Source organism: Schistocerca piceifrons, chromosome 10, assembly GCF_021461385.2.
Source record: "Schistocerca piceifrons isolate TAMUIC-IGC-003096 chromosome 10, iqSchPice1.1, whole genome shotgun sequence".
NCBI lineage: Eukaryota > Metazoa > Arthropoda > Insecta > Orthoptera > Acrididae > Schistocerca > Schistocerca piceifrons.
The window spans coordinates 12783398-12808166 of NC_060147.1; the positions used below are offsets into that span (position 1 = coordinate 12783398).

Below are 24769 nucleotides of genomic sequence, written 5' to 3' on the forward strand. Positions count from 1 at the left end.
AGAAAATATAAAAATGCAGTAAATGAAGCAGGCAAAAAGGAATACAAACTTCTCAAAAATGAGATCGACAGGAAGTGCAAAATGGCTAAGCAAGGATGGCTTGAGGACAAATGTAAGGATGTAGAGGCTTATCTCACTAGGGGCAAGATAGATACTGCCTACAGGAAAATTAAAGACACCTTTGGAGAAAAGAGGAGCGCTTGCATGAATATCAAGAGCTCAGATGGAAACCCTGTTCTAAGCAAAGAAGAGAACGCAGAAAGGTGGAAGGAGTATATGGAGGGTCTATACAAGGGCGATGTTCTTGAGCACAATATTATGGACATAGAAGAGGAGGTAGATGAAGATGAAATGGGAGATATGATACTGCGTGAAGAGTTTGACAGAGCACTGAAAGACCTAAGTCGAAACAAGGCCCCGGGAGTAGACAACATTCCATTAGAACTACTGACGGCCTTGGGAGAGCCAGTCCTGACAAAACTCTACCATATGGCGAGCAAGATGTGTGAGACAGGCGAAATTCCATCAAACTTCAAGAAGAATATAATAATTCCAATCCCAAAGAAAGCAGGTGTTGACAGATGTGAAAATTACCGAACTATCAGTTTAATAAGTCACAGTTGCAAAATACTAACGCGAATTCTTTACAGACGAATGGAAAAACTGGTAGAAGCCGACCTCGGGGAAGATCAGTTTGGATTCCGCAGAAATGTTGGAACACGTGAGGCAATACTAACCCTACGACTTATGTTACAAAATAGATTAAGGAAAGGTAAACCTACGTTTCTAGCATTGTAGACTTAAATAAAGCTTTTGACAATGTTGACTGGAATACTCTCTTTCAAATTATGAAGGTGGCAGGGGTAAAATACAAGGAGCGAAAGACTGTTAACAATTTGTACAGAAACCAGATGGCAGTTATAAGAGTCGAGGGACATGAAAGGGAAGCAGTGGTTGGGAAGGGAGTGAGACAGGGTTGTAGCCTCTCCCCGATGCTATTCAATCTGTATATTGAGCAAGCAGTAAAGGAAACAAAAGAAAAGTTCGGAGTAGGTATTAAAATCCATGGAGACGAAATAAAAACTTTGAGGTTCGCCGATGACATTGTAATTCTGTCAGAGACAGCAAAGGACTTGGAAGAGCAGTTGAATGGAATGGACAGTGTCTTGAAAGGAGGATATAAGATGAACATCAACAAAAGCAAAACGAGGATAATGGAATGTAGTCGAATTAAGTCGGGTGATGCTGAGGGAATTAGATTAGGAAATGAGACACTTAAAGGAGTGAAGGAGTTTTGCTATTTAGGGAGTAAAATAACTGATGATGATCGAAGTAGAGAGGATATAAAATGTAGACTGGCAATGGGAAGGAAATCGTTTCTGAAGAAGAGAAATTTGTTAAAAATCGAGTATTGATTTAAGTGTCAGGAAGTCGTTTCTGAAAGTATTTGTATGGAGTGTAGCCATGTATGGAAGTGAAACGTGGACGATAAATAGTTTAGACAAGAAGAGAATAGAAGCTTTCGCAATGTGGTGCTACAGAAGAATGCTGAAGATTAGATGGGTAGATCACATAACTAATGAGGAGGTGTTGAATACAATTGGGGAAAAGAGGAGTTCGTGGCACAACTTGACCAGAAGAAGGGAGTGGTTGGTAGGACATGTTCTGAGGCATCAAGGGATCACCTATTATTGGAGGGCAGCGTGGAGGGTAAAAATCGTAGAGGGAGACCAAGATGAATACACTAAGCAGATTCAGAAGGATGTAGGCTGCAGTAGGTACTGGGAGATGAAGAAGCTTGCACAGGATAGAGTAGCATGGAGAACTGCATCAAACCAGTATCAGGACTGAAGACCACAACAACAACAATTTCCTCTCGAATACGTAAGCATGTCAAACTAACTGTCGCTCCTCTAAATATTTTCTTAACTTATTTCGCCAATTATGTACATGGAAATTACAGTAAAAATTATGCTCCATCACAGACCTGTAACACGGGTTAAATGCAGCATCCGAGTCACGAAATTCTGTAATAATCATGTTAAATACTTTCAGAATGAAAGTTCAGCATGGAAGTGTTTCACCAGTGCCTAAGACGTAAGCCATGAGGTCAAACGCAGCTAATATGTTACTAGACTTTATTTTTATAATTTCTCTTGCTTTATCAACGGCATTGTGGAGTCTCTGGGACTCGAGGGAAGCATGAAGCTGTTGATCTGAGTGGGGAGACATGTCCGAGTTCCCACGACTCCGCGAAGCAGTTAGTGTAATATTTTCAGTTTAGTGAATATGTCCGCGAATCCAAAAAAGTTAACGCTACAGATCCAAACTTCGAGGAAAGTATACTAAGCTGGGCTGAGGAATGTGACGCTGCCTGTTCAGATCAAGATAGCGATCCCGGTAGCAACATTACCATCCAAAATGGTATTCCCACTGTTCACGAAAGAGCGAGTTAATTTTCTCCAGATGAATCTGTTGTCGAAGATGACATGTAGGTCACTGAAAGTGAAGACGAAAGTTGTGTGTTCAGTGCACTGGAAATCTATAAGAATCCTAAATACTCTCTCTCTCTCTTTATATGCGTGTTTGAACCGTTCTCAGCAGTTTTTCTATAGAAGTAAATGTGTTTACTCCTTGTGAAACGTGTAATCGACAAAAAAGTGCACTGGAAATCTATGAGAATCCTAAATACTCTCTCTCTCTCTCTCTCTCTCTCTCTCTCTCTCTCTCTTTATATGCGTGTTTGAACCGTTGTCAACAGTTTTTCTATAGAAGTAAATGTGTTTAGTCCTTATGAAATGTGAATTCGACAAAAAAGTTTTTGTTGTTAGTTTTTTCTTGGAAAATAGATATAAAACATCTTTAGTTTAAAATTTTTACGCTTTAAGGGGCCCTCATGCGTTCGATACTGTTGTCGATTTAATGGCAGTTCGCCTTTATTTTGACCGTCTGAGGATGAGTATTAACGTGTTGTCAGTACCGGAAATATTGACATGGCAGTACTGATGGGCCCGAAAATATTCTCCGGTTTAACAATATTCGTTGCTCAGTTGTTCACCATGTTTCGCGAAACAGTCGCAGGGCGCTAGCGTGTATCACAGAAGTATTGTTTATATTTGCACATCCTATTGTTCTTGAATCAACGTATAAAGTTGGTGGAGAAATGAAGAAACACAACTAACCCTCTCGCCGTGAATGTTGGTTTTGATGACAGACTAACCTGTAGCGTAGCCTAACGTCTAGGTTAGGCGGGAAGGTTGCGTGTTTTAAGGTTGATCATGTGCAAGTGAAAACAGTGGAAAGCACTGATCTTACAATTACAAGTTGACATTGGGAATAGTACTAACGCAATATTTGAAAATACAGACAAAAGGTTAACTGCGAATTGCACTGTCCGAAAAAACATTTGGTTAAAGTTACTTAGTAGACAGCATATTGCATGTTTAGTAGATTATGTAAAATTAACGAAGATATGCAAATATTTAATATGTTATTCTACAAGTAAAACTACAGAAAAAAGTTCGTATAAACGTAAGTCCGCAAATGTTTGGTAACGGAGTTCCGGCTAATAAAAGATTTTGCCTGAAATTTAGCAACTTCACTAATATGAAGCCATCGCAAAATTGTGCGAGGTTAAAGTAATGCACGATTTACATTTATTTTGTTGTTATTGGTCCGGTGAATCTAATAAAATATGTCCAAAACGTGTATCTGCAGTAGTTTTCTAGCACATCCAGAGAAGCAAAGATTATTATACAAGTAAATTTGTTTACTTTGCATTAAGAATGTAGAAACGTTATGTCTTTGTTGGCAACCGTTAGTGAGTTGTTCAGTAGTTTCCTAACCTTGAAGCGAGTTTGTTTTCTGTTTTCTTCAGCGAAAGAACATAATAACAGCAGTGTATGTAAGTGAAACTATATAGTAATTGTTGTAGTTTGTAGATTATTTATGAAATAGGGGTGCCTTTAAAATCTACGACAGACGAATACGCACATATGGTGTTTATTTATGGCAAATGTGATGGTTATTCTAAGTCTGCAGTTAACGAATATCGCGTGTGTTATCCAACCCGGAGAATTCCGAATGCACGAACCATTAACGAAATTAAGAACACCCCTGTGAAACTTAAACGAGCAACAAAATCTGTTCATACACGTGCAGCTAAATGCATTGAACTCGGTGGAGACATTTTTGAGCATTTATTGTGAATTTAATGTGAAATTGTATGTACTTTATACAACTGCCTTAACACTGAGCTTTGTTTTTTCCGGTTTCACATGAATTCATGAGTACTATGGTATTAATAAATAGCAGATTGTCTGACACATTCATACAGTTTCAGTTAACGTTATTACCATCATTTTTCCAAATTAAATTCTCAGCAAATTCTGTTGAAAACTTCGAGCAATTGTCTGGAATTTACAAAACAAATTTGGCCAAGTAGTTAATAAATTAGAAATTTTACGAAATTACTTCTTTGCTTCTCTGGATGTTCTGGAAAACTACTGCAGATAAACGTCTGGGACATGTTTTATTAGATTCACCAGATCAATAAAAACAAAATAAATGGAAATCGTGCTTTAATTTAGCCTCATACAGTTTTGCGATGGCTTCATATTAGCGAAGTTGCTAAATTTCGGGCCAAATCTAGTATTAGCCGTAACTCTGTAACTAAACATTTGAGGACCAATGTTTGTATGAACTCTTTTCTTTAGTTTTATTTGTAGAGTAACATATTAAAATCTTACTGAATCACCCAGTATGTTTGTAATACGCTTCAAAATAGTCGCCGGAGCCTTATGATGAGGAGTGTGTTTATATATGTCACGAAAAATCTACGCCTAGGGCCTATCTATTAGCATAATAGGGCCTTCATATTCCTCGGCGGCAACCTAGTATAAAATTTTTCTCAGAGCAAATAGACCTCTTGGTGCATTTCTTCGACCATAGGCATGTAATGCATCCGTATCGTGAGACACAAGATTCTTAGAACGAAGTAAAGACGTAGGACAACAGATGACACACAGCACCTAACTGCGGTTTTTAGTTGCTACGTGCGGCTTCTACTTGGACTTGTCATTGAAATCCGGGCTAGAATATAGGACATAGATTCCGAGAAAGAAGTACGAAATTCGGCCAACAGATGGCACACGATGTCGAAGTTAACTGTGCTTTTTAGTTGCTACTTGCAAAAGGTCACTGAAATCGCAGCTAAGGTTCAGAGAAAGAAGTACATACAGATGACACACGACGCTGAATGTTAACTGTGCTCTTTAGTTGATAGTTACAACTTGTCACTGAAATCGCAGCGAGACAAAAAGTTCACAGGAAGAAGTGTGGAATTCGGCCAACAGATGGCACACAACGTTAACTGTTCGAGGCCGTTTGCGTCTCCTAGTTGTGACTGAAATCGCAGCCAGATACTGATTAAAGTTGTTATTGTGATATCTGTAACTTCTCAATCACCGTGATTTATAACAGATATGTTACTTGCTCACTCCTACGCCACAGCATTCTGCGAGCAGCGAAATAATGCTGGGAGCGGCTAGAGGCGCCATGTGGCTGCTTTCAGAGAGAATGTTCTCCGGCTGGGAGTTATGGCGGACTCTTGTAATCCCATGCGTCTGGGAGGCCGTTGTGTGGGAAGGACTGTCCTGATCAAACAGTTCGGACGTATATCGAGGCATCGAAGCGTCCGCGGTGCCTGTCACTTCAATCTCGACCAAAAAAGGAACGAGATTTTCACGCCCGTCAGCAGTTTCTGTCCGCCCCACGCGTCTGAAATGGATGCGCTGCATTTCTCGCGCGTGGGCGCGCCGAGACAGAAGCGTGACAGGGCGCAAAACAAGGTGGACAGGAGAAACACTGCTCGACCACACAACAATTTTTATAATCTCTGTTTTCATTTTTTTGTCTGTAAACAACAAATACAATTATTATTAGCCGGCAAAGCGAACTACTGTGGCGGTACCATCACGTTTACTCTCGAGAAGGTGGCAAAAAAAAAAGGTCCCGGTGATGATATTTTCCCTAGTGAAGTCTGTTAATTCGTCGTCTGCTTTTTCAGTCACGGATGAATAATGCCGACTCTTAGGATCTATACCGACAGATTTGATTATATTTTCAGTTTCATTGTCCACGAAAGTATCTCCCCTCCGATAGTCACCATATATTTTCTGTAGCCTGATGCACACCCTTTAGTCGTCTGATTTCACTCCAGTGATATCGGCTAATATTGCAGCGAAAAGCTTGTAGACAGTCTGGACTAACGCAGGCACGGCAGCTCAGTGTGTTTTACCGTGGAGGAGACTTAGGAACATACATCAAAGATTTACTGAATGATTGAGTTGGGTCTGGGATGTGATGAACTGCCACTAGTTGAACGTGGGGAGGGAAGATGCTAAATGTGTGCTATTGCTAGGAACTGAATATCATTCCTCATTCTATGACTGCAATTAGTCACCTTATTTCTGTCATTTTATTCTAAGCTATTCATTTTTGTGGAATAATAAAAAAATGTGTGTTTGGTCAGAGGGCTGGCTGCTCTTTATTACAAAGAAATGGGTAAATAATTCTACAATGAAAATGACGGGTGTCGTGTGGTGACTTGAGCCCAGACCACATGTCGAAAGCATTACCAATCAAAATGAAGAAAAAAACAAGTGGTTACCGTCAGTGACTGGTACTACTGAGCAGCCAGGTTGGAAACCCGTCATCTACTTCAAATTTTTTCTGGTAGAGACGTTTGGAGGGCATCAGAAAAGCTGCTAGGGAGTTAAAACACCGAAATTGCCGAGCAAGTCCTCTAACTGTCGTTACGTCGAAAGGTTTGCAATGGACAGTGTGCCTGCACACCGAAGCGAACATAAGTGAACGCGCACTCCGGAAACTACTAGTTGGTGTTCACTAACATTCGCTTGTACTTGCGAACAAGCGTTTATAGTAGACGAGCGAAAGAGAACACTGCCGAACTAAGATTGACCTTGTGAACACAAGCGAACGCTGAGCTCTTGGCGCTAAAATCATATATATAGATTTCATCCGAAAGAACACTACCATAGTGAAATAACTGCGTTAACAACAGTGATATCCGGACAACAGGGGAGCAGATAATTTTTTATTCTTGGTGCAGGGGGCAAGGATTCGGTTCTGTGTAAGTACAAGACGTTAATTCAGATCAGCTGCGCAAAATATTAGCAGCTGAAATGTCATAAACTGTTTCAACGTTTAGAATTGTAACACAGGTCGCATTTACTGAAAATTCTGGTACTATGGTGGTAGTTAGGAATGTTGGTCCCGATTTGAAGTGTGCAACATTTCAAGAAACATTTTTATTAATCACGTAAAATCTTAGCAGACAAATCAAAATCAAGAGACGTCCCCACCGCTGCTTCAATCGCAGATGATAATGCCGACTGTTAGTTTGCCATCAGATTTTGTTATATTTTGTTTTCTTGTTCTTCACGTAGACTTCATAATACATAGCGATTGTATCAAGGTGGTTGTGTGGCGTAATGGATAGCGTATTTGGCTACTACTGCAGAGGTCCCGAGTATAACGTCCAGCCTGATAAACCAATATAAACCTGAATCTGAAGAGGCTCCTGTAGACACTACGAACATACCATTCAAGTTGCGGCACATAAAACAGATGGCAATCGACAAGAGTTACATCACCGCGGTCGTTGCCAACCCACAGCAAAGAACGGCGAGGAACATCTACAGCGCTCTGAGGGGGAAGGCAAGAAAGTCCAAAATAGAGACGAGTTTTCCAGACCATGACTGGGCACAGGTCTGGAAGAATGTCTCGGAACGGACACTTCCTGAGCACGCCAGGGACACGTGGTATAAAATCATCCACAAAACAGTGCCGACAAACGAAAAACTGGCACGCATAAAAATGCGGGAATCCCCAAACTGCGAGCTCTGCAACCAGACCGACACCATCGAGCATCGTTTTGGCTGCAGAGAGAGCGGGGAAATATGGGCGGCAGCGAGAAAAATGATCGCCCACATCAACAGAACCGACGAGAGGGCGATACATGTCTCAGCTGTCACTGTCCCGGACGCGAAGCCTTTCCCCAAAGCGAAACGCCTGGCCACAATGTGGATCATCGCCATGACGGCACACGCCATCGTCACGAAACGGCAGACCGACAAGGCGCAGTTCCTCACGGACCTGTGGGAGGAACACAGGAGGGCCAAACAACGCTCCAAGTACCGAGAGACCTTCCAGAACTTCCTGCAGGTCCCGCTGGACGCCGCCTTCCGAGACGCCTTCAACACGACGTGACCGACGCCCTCCCACAACACCCACACCCCAGTCGCTGAGGACGTCGCCCACCAATCCCTCCAAAGCCCCGACGGCAAGAGTGGTGCATTGCGAAAGTGTTGTGAAAATGCGCGCAGAGTGAAAGTGGGTACGTGTAGCAGTGCCAAAGTGAGAGTGACGTGTGCCAATCATAGCCATACAGTGTCCAGTGCCCAATAGCCAAATAAAGCAGGCAAAAGGAAATGATCAGTTTTTAATTTAGTGCAAAGGATACAAGACGTGTTCCAAGGTAACAGCGAAATGTCAAACAGTGTATTTCATGTAATTAATGTGTACTCTCGCCATCTCCATTCAAGGTACGTTTTTTTTTCCCCTCTCTCTCTCTCTCTCTCTCTCTCTCTCTCTCTGTCTCTCTCTCTCTCTTCTATAATCATTTTTTTTTGTTGTTTTGTAGGTTTTTTTTTTTTTTTGTTGTTGTCTGTGTTTATTCCTTTGATGTATCCGTGTGTATAGATATAGTTATATACATTTATAAAGTTCGGCGCATCATGTGCCAAAACGTTGCATACCCCTTTGCGATTTACAAAAATTCTAACTTTAGACTTTCTCTGCCCCAAATTTTCCGTGGAACTGTTGCGTCCACTCTCACACAGTACACTAAATAACTTCCCCATTCATCATTTATGCACATAGATGTTCTGGCCCATATTCTCCTTTAGCCTTTGGCAAACACATAGCGAACATGCCAAAATAGGTGTATTCAAATACCATACGGGGAAAAAAAAAAAAAAACTTAAAATTAATTTAAATTCAATTTATAAAAAAAATCAAAGTAATGCAGTTTCTTTTTTATGTATAAAAAAACCATAAACATTGAAGGGAAAAACTTATATAAAGGACACTCAGTGAATAAAAGTGTTGTAACTCAGCCAAGAGACTACTAAAAGAACAATCAGAACTGAAAACGAGAAAATATACAATTTCATGTAAAGATATGTAATTGTTAAAAATTGTAAATAAAAGTTTATATACGTTAAAAAAAAAAAAAAAAAAAGGTTCAAATCCGGACCACTCCCTAAATTTTTTTTCTGCGAAAAAGTTCGCAAGGTCGCCCATTGAGCCTTGTGAGGGCATCTAGAAAGCTGCTTGGAAGTTTAAACACCGAGTTTGCCGCGTGAGGTCACTAAAGTAGCGGTATGTCGAAAGGCTTGCAGCGGGTAATGTGCCCATTCACAGCTCCCAATATAAGCGCATGGGCATTCCGCAGAGAAATCGCTATTCATTACCACTCGCTTTGACTTCCGAAAAGGCGATCACACAGTAAAAGACAACACACAGATTTCGCCCGATTGAGCGCTACCGTAGTGAAACAGTCGCGATAAAAACAGTGATACCTGGACGGGATTCTTGTGTGTGGCAGTTGTGCTGCTGGTTATGCGAAGCAGCAAAAGAAAAAAAAAGTATGGGTGTCTGAATTTTTGCAGAAGCATCAAACACGCAGTGGATGGGCACCAGTGACTGAATTACAAACCCGGCCTTCATTAGACCTATTTCAAAATTTTAGGCGTATGTCGATGGACAGTTTTCGCTGGCTGCTTACTACGACTGAGGGAAAAACTGCTAAGCAGAACACCAACTGCAGACGACCAGTCTCATAAGGGGACGACACGACGATCAGATTTTTGTAATTTTTTATGTTTATGGTATGTGTAGTTCAGAACTCAAATATACCTCTTCCAAAGTATCTAGTCGTTATAATCAATGTTCAGTTACTCACAGAGGTCCAGGGAGCACTTAATTATCGTATGGCAGCGAAACTTGGTAGATATTCTAATGCGGAATCGCTTTACGTTGGAAAAAAGTTAACTGCAATTTTGGTCACCAGGTGCAAATATGGCGCTGTGAATACAAGGAAGACGTATAGAAATGTTTCCGTATGTAATGCATTAAGAATGGGACATGGGCAGAAAAGGTCAAACCAGTGAGAAAAGCATAATGTTGGTTTTATTATTAACTGTAAGTTACACAATTTGCCCAATATCAGCGCCAGAGACGTCGACGAGATACTGTACAGATGCGCACCTGGTGGCCATAATTGGAACTAATTTAATTCCAGCGTATACTGGTCCCGTTTTAACGGATTAGCATATCTACCAAGTTTCGCTGCCATGCTACAATTACAGCGCACATTAGACCTGCGTGAGTAGTAGCACTTTAATTACACCCGCCCGTTAGTTCGATGAAACGCGAAAAATACTCGAGGAACTCGACTTTAAAGTTTTTCGACCATTTTTAATATGCTAAACTGTCGATAATCGGTGTGGCTATGTGGTAAACTGCTCACCTGGAGTGTGTGTGTGTGTGTGTGTGTGTGTGTTGGAGGGGAGCGTGGGAGGGGGGGGGGGGGCATGAGTTCGAAGGAAAGAAGAAGAGTAAAATGCAAACAAACAAGATATCATTTATTCTTCGATTAGCTTTCTCATTTAAAATGTAGCAAAAATAGCTACAGTTTTTCCAATGTCCTAAATTCCAATGTCCTCACATATTAGCTTACTTTCTGTTTGATTATTGTCTCGTTTCATTCCCCACTGTTTAAAACTAATGTTCGGCCTCGGTGTGATTCCTTAATTGGTTGAACAGAAAAAAACAGAAACCGATGTGTTCAACCTCAGTTAGCCCTTTAAAAAATCCTGGTGGAATAAAATTTGTAAACACAGGTGCAAGTTCTGTGAACATTTATGTGAACTGTAAAATACAAAAAGATAAATAAAAATTAATTTGTAATTTTTTAAATTATACCGTCTTGATTAACATTCCTTTATAAAAGATAGGTAATTAAAAATTTTTGCGTGCTATTTGTAATTAGAAAAGTGAAGACGTGCTTTTTTTTATAAAAATTACAATTAGATGTGTTGAATAGCATATATTTTTGATGAATTTTGTATTTAAATGACGTAGGTGTTCGAATTGAACGGAGAAAAAGAAAAAAAAAGTGACAGAAACAAAGTGCGATCTATGATCACCAGTATCGGAAACGCTCGTAGGACATGCACCTTTGTCTAAACATTTGATGCCACCTGGTTTTTTTTTGTATTGTATGTAAACTTTTACTTACAATTTTGACAAATACAGATACGTACATGGAGATGTACTTTTTCACGTTGTTCTTTGTTTGTTTTCTTGTATTGTCTTTGTTAATCGTCCACTATTATTCGTTATTTGTCTTCCAGTTGGTTTTTACGTAATTTATTTATGCACGTCTAATGGTTTTATTGGTTTGGTGTGTTGTAGTAGAATGCAATGTTTCTTTTTTTTTTTTTTTCTTTTTTTTTCGCATCTATGTTACCACGTCACAGAACTTCCACATAAAGTGGTATGTCCGCTGTATGTGGCGAAGAAAAAATCATACATGTGAAATGTAATTTGAAGGATATTACTACCCTGAACTTCGGTGGACTAGTCAGTTTTACATACATATTCATGATGTTAGCGCCCGCAGAAATTTGAATCATCAATTTTACTGGAGGACCAGGTATTTAAAGGACTGTATAATGATTCCGATCCATTCGGATTGCATTGAATGCCAACATGTGTAGAGAAACACCTTTTATTGACAACAATCACACAGAAAGAAAATCTACATATTAGCCTTTTAGCATACGAGTCGCGCGTGCCCCGACGTCCGACAGCCGTCCGACTGACATCAATTCAGAACTGCACGTCTCTACCTCGCCGTTAGGTGCTCTTGGAGGGGTGGCCCAATGTACAAATACGAGGGCTATCCACAAAGTACATTACGTTTTGGAATTAAAAATAAATAAAGTATTGGAATTTTTTTTATTATATACAGATGAAAGCCACACTTAAATACTACTTTTCTACATAGTTGCCATTTAAATTAAGGCACTTATCGTAGCGATGGACGAGCTTGGAAATTCCTTCGTCGTAAAATTCGGCCGCCTGCACCTTCAACCACGTGGTTACCTCTTCTTGAAGCTGTGCGTCGTCACCAAAACGCTGCATAGCCAACCACTTCTTCATTGCTGGGAATAAGTGAAGTCGCTCGGTGCCAGGTCGGGACTGTACGGCGGATGAGGAAACAACTCCCACTTAAAAGATTCGAGAACTTCACGAGTGGCATTTGCCGTGTGGGCCCGGGCGTTGTCCTGAATCGGCAAGATCTTTGAGCCCAACTTTCCCCTGCGCTTGTTTTGTATTGCTCTTCTGAGGTTGTTCAGAGTTTGGCAATACCTTTGAGAGTTTATTGTAGTGCCTCTTTCCAGGAAATCCACAAAAATCACACCTTTTCTGTCCCAAAAGACAGTCGCCATCACCTTCCTTGCCGACATTGTCTGCACGCATTTCTTGGGTTTTTGATGGGAATTTGTGTGCTCCCACTGCATTGACTACAATTTCGTCTCGCAGTTCACATGCTTAACCCATGTTTCGTCACCAGTAACGATGCGATCGAGTAATGAGTCGCCATCTTTCTCGTAAGTGTCCAAAAACGTTAACGCTGCAGCCATTCGCTGATTTTTGTGAATCTCTGTCAAGATTTTTGGTATCCACCTTGCACAAAACTTGTGGTAACCGAGCTTTTCGGTAATGATTTCGTGCAACGAACTTCGTGAAATTTGTGGAAAACTCATAGAGAGTTTCGTTATTGTGAAATTACAGTTTTCACGGACCGCAGCATCGACTTTTTCGACAAGTTCGGCAGTCACTATGCCGGGTCTTCCACTTCGCTCTTCGTCGTGAACGTTAGTTCGGCCATTTTTAAATTTTATGACCCATTGACGCACTTCACCTTCAGTGATTATGTTGTCCCCATACACTTCACAAAGCTGCCGATAGACTTCTATCGGTGTACAGTTTTTTGCAGTCAGAAACCTTATTACAGCACGCACTTCACACTTCGCGGCATTTTCACTTAATGCTGACATTTCAAACTGTCACAGTAACTCAACGGAGTACAGCATGAACCTCTCACTAGCACGGCAGGATGCCGACTGAGCGGCGGAATGCCATGAGACCAAGATGGCCGCGCTAGCCCCGCCCCTAACGGACACAAACGAAAACGTAATGTACTTTGTGGATAGCCCTCGTATCATGTGTGGAATCAGTGTAATAAGACGATGCGACGTACAGACGTGACACAGTGGCGCAAAAGAGCTGCCGTGTTTGGACGTGTCCACGACCACACGAACTTCTGACGTGTCTACAAATGCTGTACCACTCGCAGCCTTGTGACAAGGCGTAAGAATAGCGAATGTAAAAAGACGCTGACCGACAGGGGGCGGGGACGATAAGAACTGCAGGCGTCAGTGGCTGCAGGCCCGTCTCGACCACTTTCCCAGTGAACGCTGCGAAGGTAACTGCGTGCAGCGAATATTTGGAGTCGGGGCCCTTGCAAAAGGCACACACCGGCAGACAAATCTGCACTTCATTGTTACGCCAAACAACACACAAACTGGGCAGTGGCTGACTGTAGTCTTGTAGAGTGGTGCGAGGACCTGTAGTTTAGACTCTTTCCAAATGCTGAAAGGCGCTGTGTGCAGAGACAGCCCACACAGCCGTTTAGTTAACAGTGTGTGGACGGTGTAGCTTAGGCCGCAGGTGTTTCTGTCATGTTTTGAGGTTTTTTCATACTACGATTTGGGCGCACATTCAAATTACCTAGAACTTGAACAAAGGTGTTCTTCTTTAAGATTCGTGAAGGTCAAGTGTTGCCTTTCGTTAGACAACTTCATGATTAATTCGTCCCACCTTCCAAGATAACAGCCGTGTTAACAGGGCTACGATGCACTGGCTTCACACAGACTCAGGCACCCACCCTACCACACCCCGGCTGACGAGTGAAATCAACCGAAGTTACTTACACACAAAAGTCACGGACTTTTAACAACAATGGCTGAAACATAGCAATCAATACCCCTGCAATTTGGTAGTTCTGGCGGGATTTAATCATCAAGGAGTACATTCAGATGGATGCAGCATACCTGAATAATAATAATAATAATAAACCCTGTGGAGGCCCGGGAAAAGAATAGGCCTCTGGTATGTTCTGCCAGTCGTAAAAGGCGACGAAAAGAACAAACCACTAATAGGGCTAACCCCCCTTTCAGTGTGATTACTTGGTTCAGGACAGAACTAAAGATGCCTCGGACAAGCGCCGTCATGGTCGGGGACGACGCTTGAACCCCATGCCCGCCCACAATGGTAACGACACTGCTAGCCAACTGGAAAATGATTTAAATCCAAATAGAGGTGTTTTACAGGATATGCTTCCTGCAACCACCCTAGAAGGAAAACAAAGACAGAGGATGAGATGGTCAGATGAAGTCAATCGATACCTCATGTGCTGTTATTACCAAGCAACAAACCTAGGAACCAACACAACTAGATACAGATCACAAGTATACACAACATTTATTACCAGATACCCAGAATTAAAGTTTTTAACAGAACAACAACTAGCTGATCAGATCCATGTAATAATCAAAAATAACAGGATACCCCATTCAGAATTAGAAAACATCAAACAACAAGTACAACAAATACTGAAACAAAATAATGTGCAATCAGAAGAAGAAGAAAATACAGTAATGGACTCAAACATCCCAGAGCAAACAAACAAAGAACAACATGCATCAAGCAAACAATCAGAGGAAAACGAAATCTTAAGACAGCCACCAGAACAAGCACAAATAGAAGATGAAGTGACACACATGTTAGATATAGAAGAAAAATTTCAGCTGACATATATAGAATACAAAGACACAAATACAGACATTAGACCATTGTTGCATATACCGCCAAATAACCCACAAGTCGAAACAACAATAAAAATTATCAACACAATCATACACAACAAAATAAATGAAAACACAACTATGGAAGAGTTACAACTACTGGTTGATATAGGAGCACTCACTACTCTAAATATACACACTAGGCAGAGATCAGAACCAACCCACAGAAGAAACCCACAAAACCAGCATGGCAACACAGGCTACAGATCAGAATAGAAAAACTGAGAAAAGACATCGGACAGCTAACACAATTTATAAGAAATGAAATGTCAGAAAAAAAACGAGAAAGGTTAGGTAAAATCTCACAACAAGAAGCGATAGAGCAATTAGATGAAAAGAAGCAGAAATTACAAGCACTGGCCAAACGACTTAGAAGATACAAAAATAGTGAAAATAGAAGTAAACAACACCAAACATTCAACACAAACCAAAAGAAATTTTACCCGACACACATTAAAATAGACAACCCACCAAACATAACACTTCTGGAGCAACATATGGTCAAACCCGGTACAACATAACAGGCATGCACGGTGGATACAAGCAGAAACAGACACATACAAGATGATACCACAAATGCCTTAAGTGATAATTTTGCAACATGAAGTGACCCAAGCAATTAATTCTACTCACAGTTGGAAAGCCCCTGGAAAAGATAAAATAGCAAATTTCTGGCTAAAGAAGTTCACCTCAACACATTCACATCTAACTAAATTATTTAACAGTTACATTGCAGACCCATACACATTCCCCGATACACTTACACATGGAATAATTTATCTGAAACCTAAAGATCAAGCAGGCACAGCAAACCCAGCTAAATATCGCCCCATAACATGCCTACCAACAAAATACAAAATATTAACTTCAGTCATTAGACAGAAATTAATGAGACATACAATACAGAACAAAATTATAAATGTAGAACAAATAGGCTGTTGCAAAGGAGCACGAGGATGTAAAGAGCAACTGATAATAGATGCAGAGGTGACATATCAAGCTAAAACTAAACAAAGGTCGCTACACTACACATACATTGATTACCAAAAAGCTTTTGATAGTGTACTCCACTCATGGTTACTACAAATATTGGAAATACACAAAGTAGATCCTAAATTGATACAGTTCCTAAACATAGTAATGAAAAATTGGAAAACCACACTTAATATCCAAACAAATTCAAATAATATCACATCACAGCCAATACAGATTAAGCATGGAATATACCAAGGAGACTCATTAAGTCCTTTCTGGTTCTGCCTTGCTCTGAACCCACTATCCAACATGCTAAATAATACACATTATGGATACAATATTACTGGAACATACCCACACAAAATCACACATTTGCTACACATGGATGATCTAAAACTACTGGCAGCAAAAAATCAACAACTCAACCAATTACTAAAGATAACAGAAGTATTCAGCAATGGTATAAACATGGCTTTTGGAACAGACAAATGTAAGAAAAATAGCATTGTCAAGGGAGAAGACACTGAACAAGAAGATTACATATTGGATAACCACAGCGACTGCATAGAAGCGATCGGAAGAACAGATGTGTATAAATATCTAGGATACAGACAAAAAATAGGAATAGATTATGCAAATATTAAAGGAGAACTAAAAGAAAAATATGGACAAAGACTAACAAAAATACTGAAAACAGAATTGACAGCAAGAAACAAGACAAAAGCTATAAATACTTATGCTATACCAATATTGACCTACTCATTTGGAGTAGTGAAATGGAGTAACATAGACCTAGAAGCACTCAATACACTTACACGATCACAATGCCACAAATATAGAATACATCACATACATTCAGCAACAGAAAGATTCACATTAAGCAGAAAGGAAGGAGGAAGGGGATTTATCGATATAAAAAACCTACATTATGGACAGGTAGACAATTTAAGAAAATTCTTTCTAGAACGAGCAGAAACTAGCAAAATACACAGAGCAATCACCCATATAAATACATCGGCTACACCAATGCAATTTCATAATCACTTCTACAACCCTTTAGATCACATAACATCAACAGATACGAAGAAAGTAAATTGGAAAAAGAAAACACTACATGGCAAGCACCCGTATCATCTAACACAGCCACACATCGATCAAGACGCATCCAATGCATGGCTAAGAAAAGGCAATATATACAGTGAGATGGAAGGATTCATGATTGCAACACAGGATCAAACAATAAACTCCAGATATTACACAAAGCATATTATTAAAGATCCCAATAGCACAACAGATAAATGCAGACTTTGCAAACAACAAATAGAAACAGTAGATCACATCACAAGCGGATGAACAATACTAGCAAATACAGAATACCCCAGAAGACATGACAATGTAGCAAAAATAATACATCAACAGCTTGCCTTACAACATAAACTTATAAAACAACACGTTCCCACATACAAGTATGCACCACAAAATGTACTGGAGAATGATGAATACAAATTATACTGGAACAGAACTATTATAACAGATAAAACAACACCACATAACAAACCTGACTTCATACTCACCAATAAAAAGAAGAAATTAACACAACTAATCGAAATATCCATACCCAATTCAACGAATATACAAAAGAAAAGAGGAGAAAAAATTGAAAAATGCATCCAACTGGCTGAGGAAATCAAGGACATGTGGCATGAGGATAAAGTTGACATTATACCAATTATACTATCAACTACAGCAGTCATACCACACAATATACACCAGTACACCAATGCAATACAGCTACATCCAAACTCATATATACAACTACAGAAATCTGTAATTATTGATACATGTTCAATTACCCGAAAGTTCCTAAATGCAGTGTAACATATACCGTACAGTTGAAAGGAAGTCACGCGTGAACAAGGTCCGCGTCACTTTCCATTTTTGACCAGACATGACGACTGAGAAAAGAAAGAATAATAATAGTATTTCTAGTTACTCGAATGCACAAAATTTGTAACCCTGTAACAGTTTTGGAGCTGCATTACTCGAATGAAATTAGGATTTTGCTATATGCATTTTATTTTGTTAAACACGTAACTGTTACGCTAATAACATGTGCATTGTAAAAAAAAAAAAAGAAATGTGAAGTTTGAGAAATTTTAATGGGTCGCGAAATGAATTTAAATCACTGTACCGTATTCTTCACTACAAAGGGGGGGGGGGGGGGTGTACCACTGATCACGCTGTCATAGAGCAGTAATGTGGAGGTAGTGAGCTCTGTAGGACGGCAGGTGTGTGTGTGTGGTGCTGCAGTGTCGGTGAAGTCGACGTACCTGAGCGAGAAGGAGGTGCCGGTGGTGTGGCTGTCTGACTCGGAGCGCCGCTACAGGCTGGACAGCGCGCATTTCCACTGGGGCGGCAGCGAGCACACGCTCAACGGCGAGAGGTACGTAGCCTAGCTAGCTGGCTGGCACTGTGGCTCAGCGCCCGGTTGGTTGATTAGTGAAAACACGCTAGTGTGTGCAGTAGTGGGCACAACTTGAGGGCCAAAGTAACTTTTTGCGTGATGTGTCACTCCCAAGTAATATAGCTTGATGAAACTTCGGCCATACACAGAAACAAGTGCTCGAGTACGGTACAGAAGATAACAGAAAGAAATACGCAATAATACCAACAGAAATGACACTTCACAGATAAAGAAAAAGACTGAGGACAGTGCGATTCAAGATGATATCCAGGACATTACAAAAGACGGCCACGGTTCTTCAGAGGGTCTGTGATCACCAAGGACGGCATAGCATTCTCTGCAAGGTGCTCCCGTTTTGGGCTCGATGTAGGTAAGGAGTTCTTGTGGTGGGGCGTTACACTTCTAGGATGGTACGTGTGGGCGTGCTGCAATACGCGTCATCAATCCATCCCACGTGTGCACGATATCAGGCCACACCATTCGCAGAGTATACTACCGTTCCAGGAGCTCCTCCACCTGTGCGCTTTGATGCGGTCGCGCATTGTCATCCTTAAAAATGAAGTGAGGGCCGAATGCACCATTTAAAAGACGCACACTGGGATGGAGTACAATGACTACTTAACGACGACCGGTGACTGTATCATTTTCCAAGAGGAGGTCCGTATGGCCATACAACATTACACGGAGGTGACTAAAGTCTTCGGATACCTTGAAATATCGTGTCAGGACTCTTTTTGTCCGGTGTAGTGCAGCAGCTACATGTGGTGTGGATAAGTTACTGCCCTGCAGAAATACTGGCTGATCAAAAAGTCAGTACACATTTGAAAACTGAATAAATCACGGAATAATGTAGATAGAGAGGTACAAATTGGCACACATGCTTGGAATGACATGGGGTTTTATTAAAACCAAAAAAATACAAAAGTACAAAAAATGTCCTACAGATGGCGCTTCGTCTGATCAGAATAGCAATAATTAGCATAACAAAGTAAGACAAAGCAAAGATGAAGCTCTTTGCAGGAAATGCTCAATATGTCCACCATCATTCCTCAACAATAGCTGTAGTCGAGGAATAATGTTGTGAACAGCACTGTAAAGCATGTCCGGAGCTATGGTGAGGCATTGGCGTCGGATGTTGTCTTTCAGCACCTCTAGAGATGTCGGTCGATCACGATACACTTGCGACTTCAAGTAACCCCAAAGCCAATAATCGCACGGACTGAGGTCTGGGGACCTGGGAGGCCAAGCATGACGAAAGTGGCGGCTGAGCACACGATCATCACCAAACGACGCGAGCAAGAGATCTTTCACGCGTCTAGCAGTATGGGGTGTTTTTTTTCGGTTCTAATAAAACCCCATGTCATTCCAAGCATGTGTGTGAATTTTTACCCCTCTATCTACATTATTCGGTGGTTTATTAAGTTTTCAAATTTATACTGACTTTTTGATCACCCGGTATTCAGCCATGCTCCCTCTACAGCCGTCCATAAAAGCGAAAGTGTTATCGATGCAGAATTTTCGGCACGAAATCACCTGTCACTTATGTGCCATAAATGTTCGATGGGACTCATGTCGGGCGATCTGGGTGTCCAAACCATTCACTCGAACTGTCCAGAATGTTCTCCACGCCAATACAAAGAATTCTGGCCCGGTGACATGGTGCATCGTCATCCACAAAAATTCAATCATTGTTTCGGAATATGAAACTCATGAATGGCTGCAAATGGTCTCCCAGTAGCTGCACATAACCATTTCCAGTCAATGATAGGTTCAAAAATGGTTCAAATGGCTCTGAGCACTATGGGACTTAACATCTTAGGTCATCAGTCCCCTAGAAGTTAGAACTAGTTAAACCTAACCAACCTAAGGACATCACACACATCCATGCCCGAGGCAGGATTCGAACCTGCGACTGTAGCAGTCCCGCGGTTCCTGACTGCAGCGCCTAGAACCGCACGGCCACCGCGGCCGGCAATGATAGGTTCAGTTAGACCAAAGGGCCCAGTGCATTCCGTGGTTAGCACACTGGACTCGCACTCGGGAGGGCGACGGTTGAATCCCGCGTCCGGCCATCCTGATTGAGGTTTTCCGTGATTTCCCTAAATCGCTCCAGGCAAATGCCGGGATGGTTCCTTTGAAAGGGCACGGCCGACTTCCATCCCCGTCCTTCCCTAATCCGATGAGACCGATGACCTCGATGTCTGGTCTCCTCCCCCAAACAACCCAACCCAGTGCATTCCACATAAACACAGCCCACACCGTTATGGAGCCACCACCAGATTGTACAGTGCCTTGTTAACAACTTGGATCCATGGCTTCGTGCGGTCTGCACCACACTCTAACCCTACCATCACCTCGTACAAACTGAAATCGGGACTCGTCTGAACAGGCCACAGTTTTAGGGTCCAACCGATATGGTCACGAGTCCAGGAGAGACGCTGCAGCCGGCCGGTGTGGCCGTGCGGTTCTAGGCGCTTCAGTCTGGAACCGCGTGACCGCTACGGTCGCAGGTTCGAATCCTGCCTCGGGCATGGATGTGTGTGATGTCCTTAGGTTAGTTAGGTTTAAGTAGTTCTGAGTTATAGGGGACTGATGACCTCAGAAGTTAAGTCCCATAGTGCTGAGAGCCATTTGAACCATTTTTTAGAGACGCTGCAGGCGGTGTTGTGCTGTTGGCAAAGGCATTCGCGTCAGTCGTCTGCTGCCGTAGTCCACTAACGCCAAATTTCGCCACACTGTCCTAACGGATACGTTCGTCGTACGTCCGATATTGACATCTGCGGTTATTTCACGCAGTTTTGCTTGTCTGTTAGCACTCACAACTCTAGGCAAACGCCATTGCTCTCGGTCGTGAAGGCCGTCGGCCACTGCATTATCCGTGGTGAGTGGTAATGCCTGAATTTTGCTATTCTCGGCATACTCTTGACACTGTTGGTCTCGGAATATGGAATTCTCTAAGGAAATGAGATGTTCAATGCGTCTAGCTCCGCATTCTTAGTCTGTTAATACGCATCGTGCGGCTATAAGCACATCAGACACCTTTTCACGTGAGGACAAATAATAATTCCACCCATGTACTGCCCTTTTACACCTTGTATTGGCGATCCCCAATGTTATTCTAGCTGTATATTGAGCAAGCAGTAAAGGAAACAAAAGAAAAATTCGGAGTAGGAATTAGAATCCATGGAGAAGAAATAAAAGCTTTGATGTTCGCCGATGACATTGTAATTCTGTCAGAGACAGCAAAGAACCTGGTAGAGCAGTTGAACGGAATGGACAGTTTCTTGAAAGGAGGGTATAAGATGAACATCAACAAAAACAAAACGAGGATAATGGAACGTAGTCGAATTAAATCGGGTAATGCTGAGGGAATTAGATTAGGAAATGAGACGCTTAAAGCAGTAAACGAGTTTTGCTATTTGGGGAGCAAAATAACTGGTGATGGTCGAAGTAGAGAGGATATGAAATGTAGACTGCCAATGGCAAGGAAAGCGTTTCTGAAGAAGAGAAATTTGTTAACATCGTGTATACATTTAAGTGTCAAGAAGTGTAGCCATGTATGGAAGTGAAACGTGGACGATAAATAGTTTAGACAAGAAAAGAATAGAAGCTTTCGAAATGTGGTGCTACAGAAGAATGCTGAAGATTAGATGTGTAGATCACATAACTAATGAGGAGGTATTGAATGGAATTGGGGAGAAGAGGAGATTGTGGCACAAGTTGACGAGAAGAAGGGATAGGTTGGTAGGGCATATTCTGAGGCATGAAGGGATCACCAATTTGGTATTGGAGGCAGCGTGGAGGGTAAAAATCGTAGAGGGAGACCAAGACATGAATACACTAAGCAGATTCAGAAGGGTGTAGGTTGCAGTAGGTACTGGGAGATGAAGGAGCTTGCACAGGATAGAGTAGCATGGAGAGCTGTATCAAACCAGTCTCTGGACTGAAGACCACAACAACAACAACAACAACGCGATACTATAATTACTCGATGAATTTTGTTACCTCAGTGTAGTGTCCCCACACCACAACACCTTACCCACCTAAACCATCTTGTTCGGCAATACTGGACAATCCTCATATGGCGAAATATGGCAACATGTAGTGCACCTAGGATCATTGTCGAACATGATAGTTTTGGTAGTCGAGGTATGCTGTACGGAGACATTATACCGCATGGGTGTACTGACCTCCAGATCTTTGTTGATGGTACACTAACCGCCCGTCATTAATGTGACACTCTAGTCATCCCGTGTGTGCGTATTTTGAGTGGCGCAGTAGGCGCAGACTTCAGTTTTATAGATGACAATGGTCGACCACATTGAAATGCGCAGGTGGAGTAACTCTTGGATCGCCGAATGGAGTGGTCCGCCCGTCTCTGCGACTTAAATCCTATCGAGCACTTGTGGGGCTCGTTGGGGAGACGTACTGCAGTAAGACCATCCAGCACTTGTCATCCGTACTGGTGGAGCAGTTGAACGTCCCACCACAACAACTCCTCATCAGCCGCGTTGCGAAGAGCGTGCGTTGCCGTTCGTGACGATCACACACGCTGTTAACAACCATGTCCCGCCTTTCATAACGTCCAGAGCACCATCATGTCTCGTCGTGACTTCAGGGTAATCAATTGTCTTTGAATAAAAGTACCGTTTCTGTTTCTCTCACTGCGTGTCTTTTTCTCAGTTTACCTTCCATACTGTGCTATAGCAATTCTTTGTATAGTTCAAGTTTCATTGAGCTATATTACTTGACAGTGAAACATCATTAAAAATTATTTTGGTCCTTAAGTTTTGCACGCCAGTGTATTTTGATTGGTCTACCGTAATATACACTGAAGAGCCGAAGAAACTGGTACACCTGCCTAATATCGTGTAGGGTCCCCGCGAGCAGGCGCAAGTGCCGCAACACGGCGTGGCATCCACTCGACTAATGTCTGAAGTAGTGCTGCAGGGAACTGACACCGTGAATCCCGCAGAAATCCGTAATAGTACGAGGGGGTGGAGATGTCTTCTGAAAGACACGTTGCAAGGCATCCCAGATATGCTCAATAATGTACGTGTCTGTGGAGTTTGGTGGCCAGTGAAAGTGTTCAAACTCAGAAGAGTATTCCTGGAGCCACTCTGAAGCAACTCTGGACGTGTGGGGTGTCACATGGCTCTGCTCGAACTTCCCAAGTCCGTCGGAATGCACAATCGACAAGGATGATTATGTACGTGTCATCTGTCAGAGTCGTGTCTAGATGTATCACGGGTCCCATATCAGTCCAACTGCACACGCCCCACACCATTACAGAGCCTTCACCAGCTTAAACAGTCCCCTGCTGATATACAGTGTCCATGGATTCATGAGGTCGTCGTCATAGCTGTACACGTCCATGCGCTCGATAAATTTAAAACGAGACTCGTCCGACCAGGCAACATGTTTCCAGTCATCAACACATCTGAGGATCTTGCTGATGACAGGAGTACCTCAACATTAGACAGAAAGCTCGCAGACACACGTGCCATGCGTTGGATAGCATTGTCATCCTGAAAAATGGCACCACGGTACTATCGCATCAGAGGTTACTCACGAGGATGCAGGAAATGTTAACAATCCATTGTGCCATCAGAGTAACCTCATTCACAGCAAGCCGTTACGTGAAGTCACACGTGCTAGGTCACGTCACACCAGATGCTGCCAGAAATATCACTAATATCACTACTCTGCCTCTCCAAAACATTGAAAGAGTGGGACTTTTTCTGGAGGTCGCTATCATTGACCATGATCAGCTGGGGTAGTGCCGATCCGCAGTTCATCGCTGAAGGTGCGAGGCCATTCATCAGTGGTCCATTCTTCCCAATCCTGGCAGTACCCAAAATGCAGTCGTTTGTGGTGCAGCTGGTTCTAGTGTCAGAAAAGTGGTGCGGGATGATACAGAATGTTGAGGGGCATCCGTTAGTTACTCATGCATGGCAGGTGGTCATGTGATGGGGTTATGATGTACATGGTCCACAATACGCTATTGTTCCATTATGGTGGTAGACATGATCGATTGGAACGTTGACAATAAGTGTGGCTGTCATCACGTTCCCAGTCAGACCGTCGTCTGGCTGTTGTCACATCTGAATGCACTAAAAACTTGCACATCGCACGATTCGAGCATCTGCTAAAACGGAGATCTACAGTGAGGACCATTTCAACTTGGAATACATCGTCCACAGCTCGTGGTTTAATGGCTAGCACTGCTGCATCTGGACCACAGTGT

General features: G+C 42.1%; 1 protein-coding gene across 1 annotated transcript in view; it reads left to right on the top strand.

The window, feature by feature from the left end:
* LOC124719032 (carbonic anhydrase 2-like) overlaps window positions 1-24769 on the top strand; it is a 179579-nt gene that overhangs the window by 126676 nt on the left and 28134 nt on the right. Inside the window, exon 6 of the mRNA XM_047244701.1 lies at window positions 18369-18501. Within this exon, the coding sequence (XP_047100657.1) occupies window positions 18369-18501 (133 nt within the window). The remainder of the gene's footprint in view (window positions 1-18368; window positions 18502-24769) is intronic.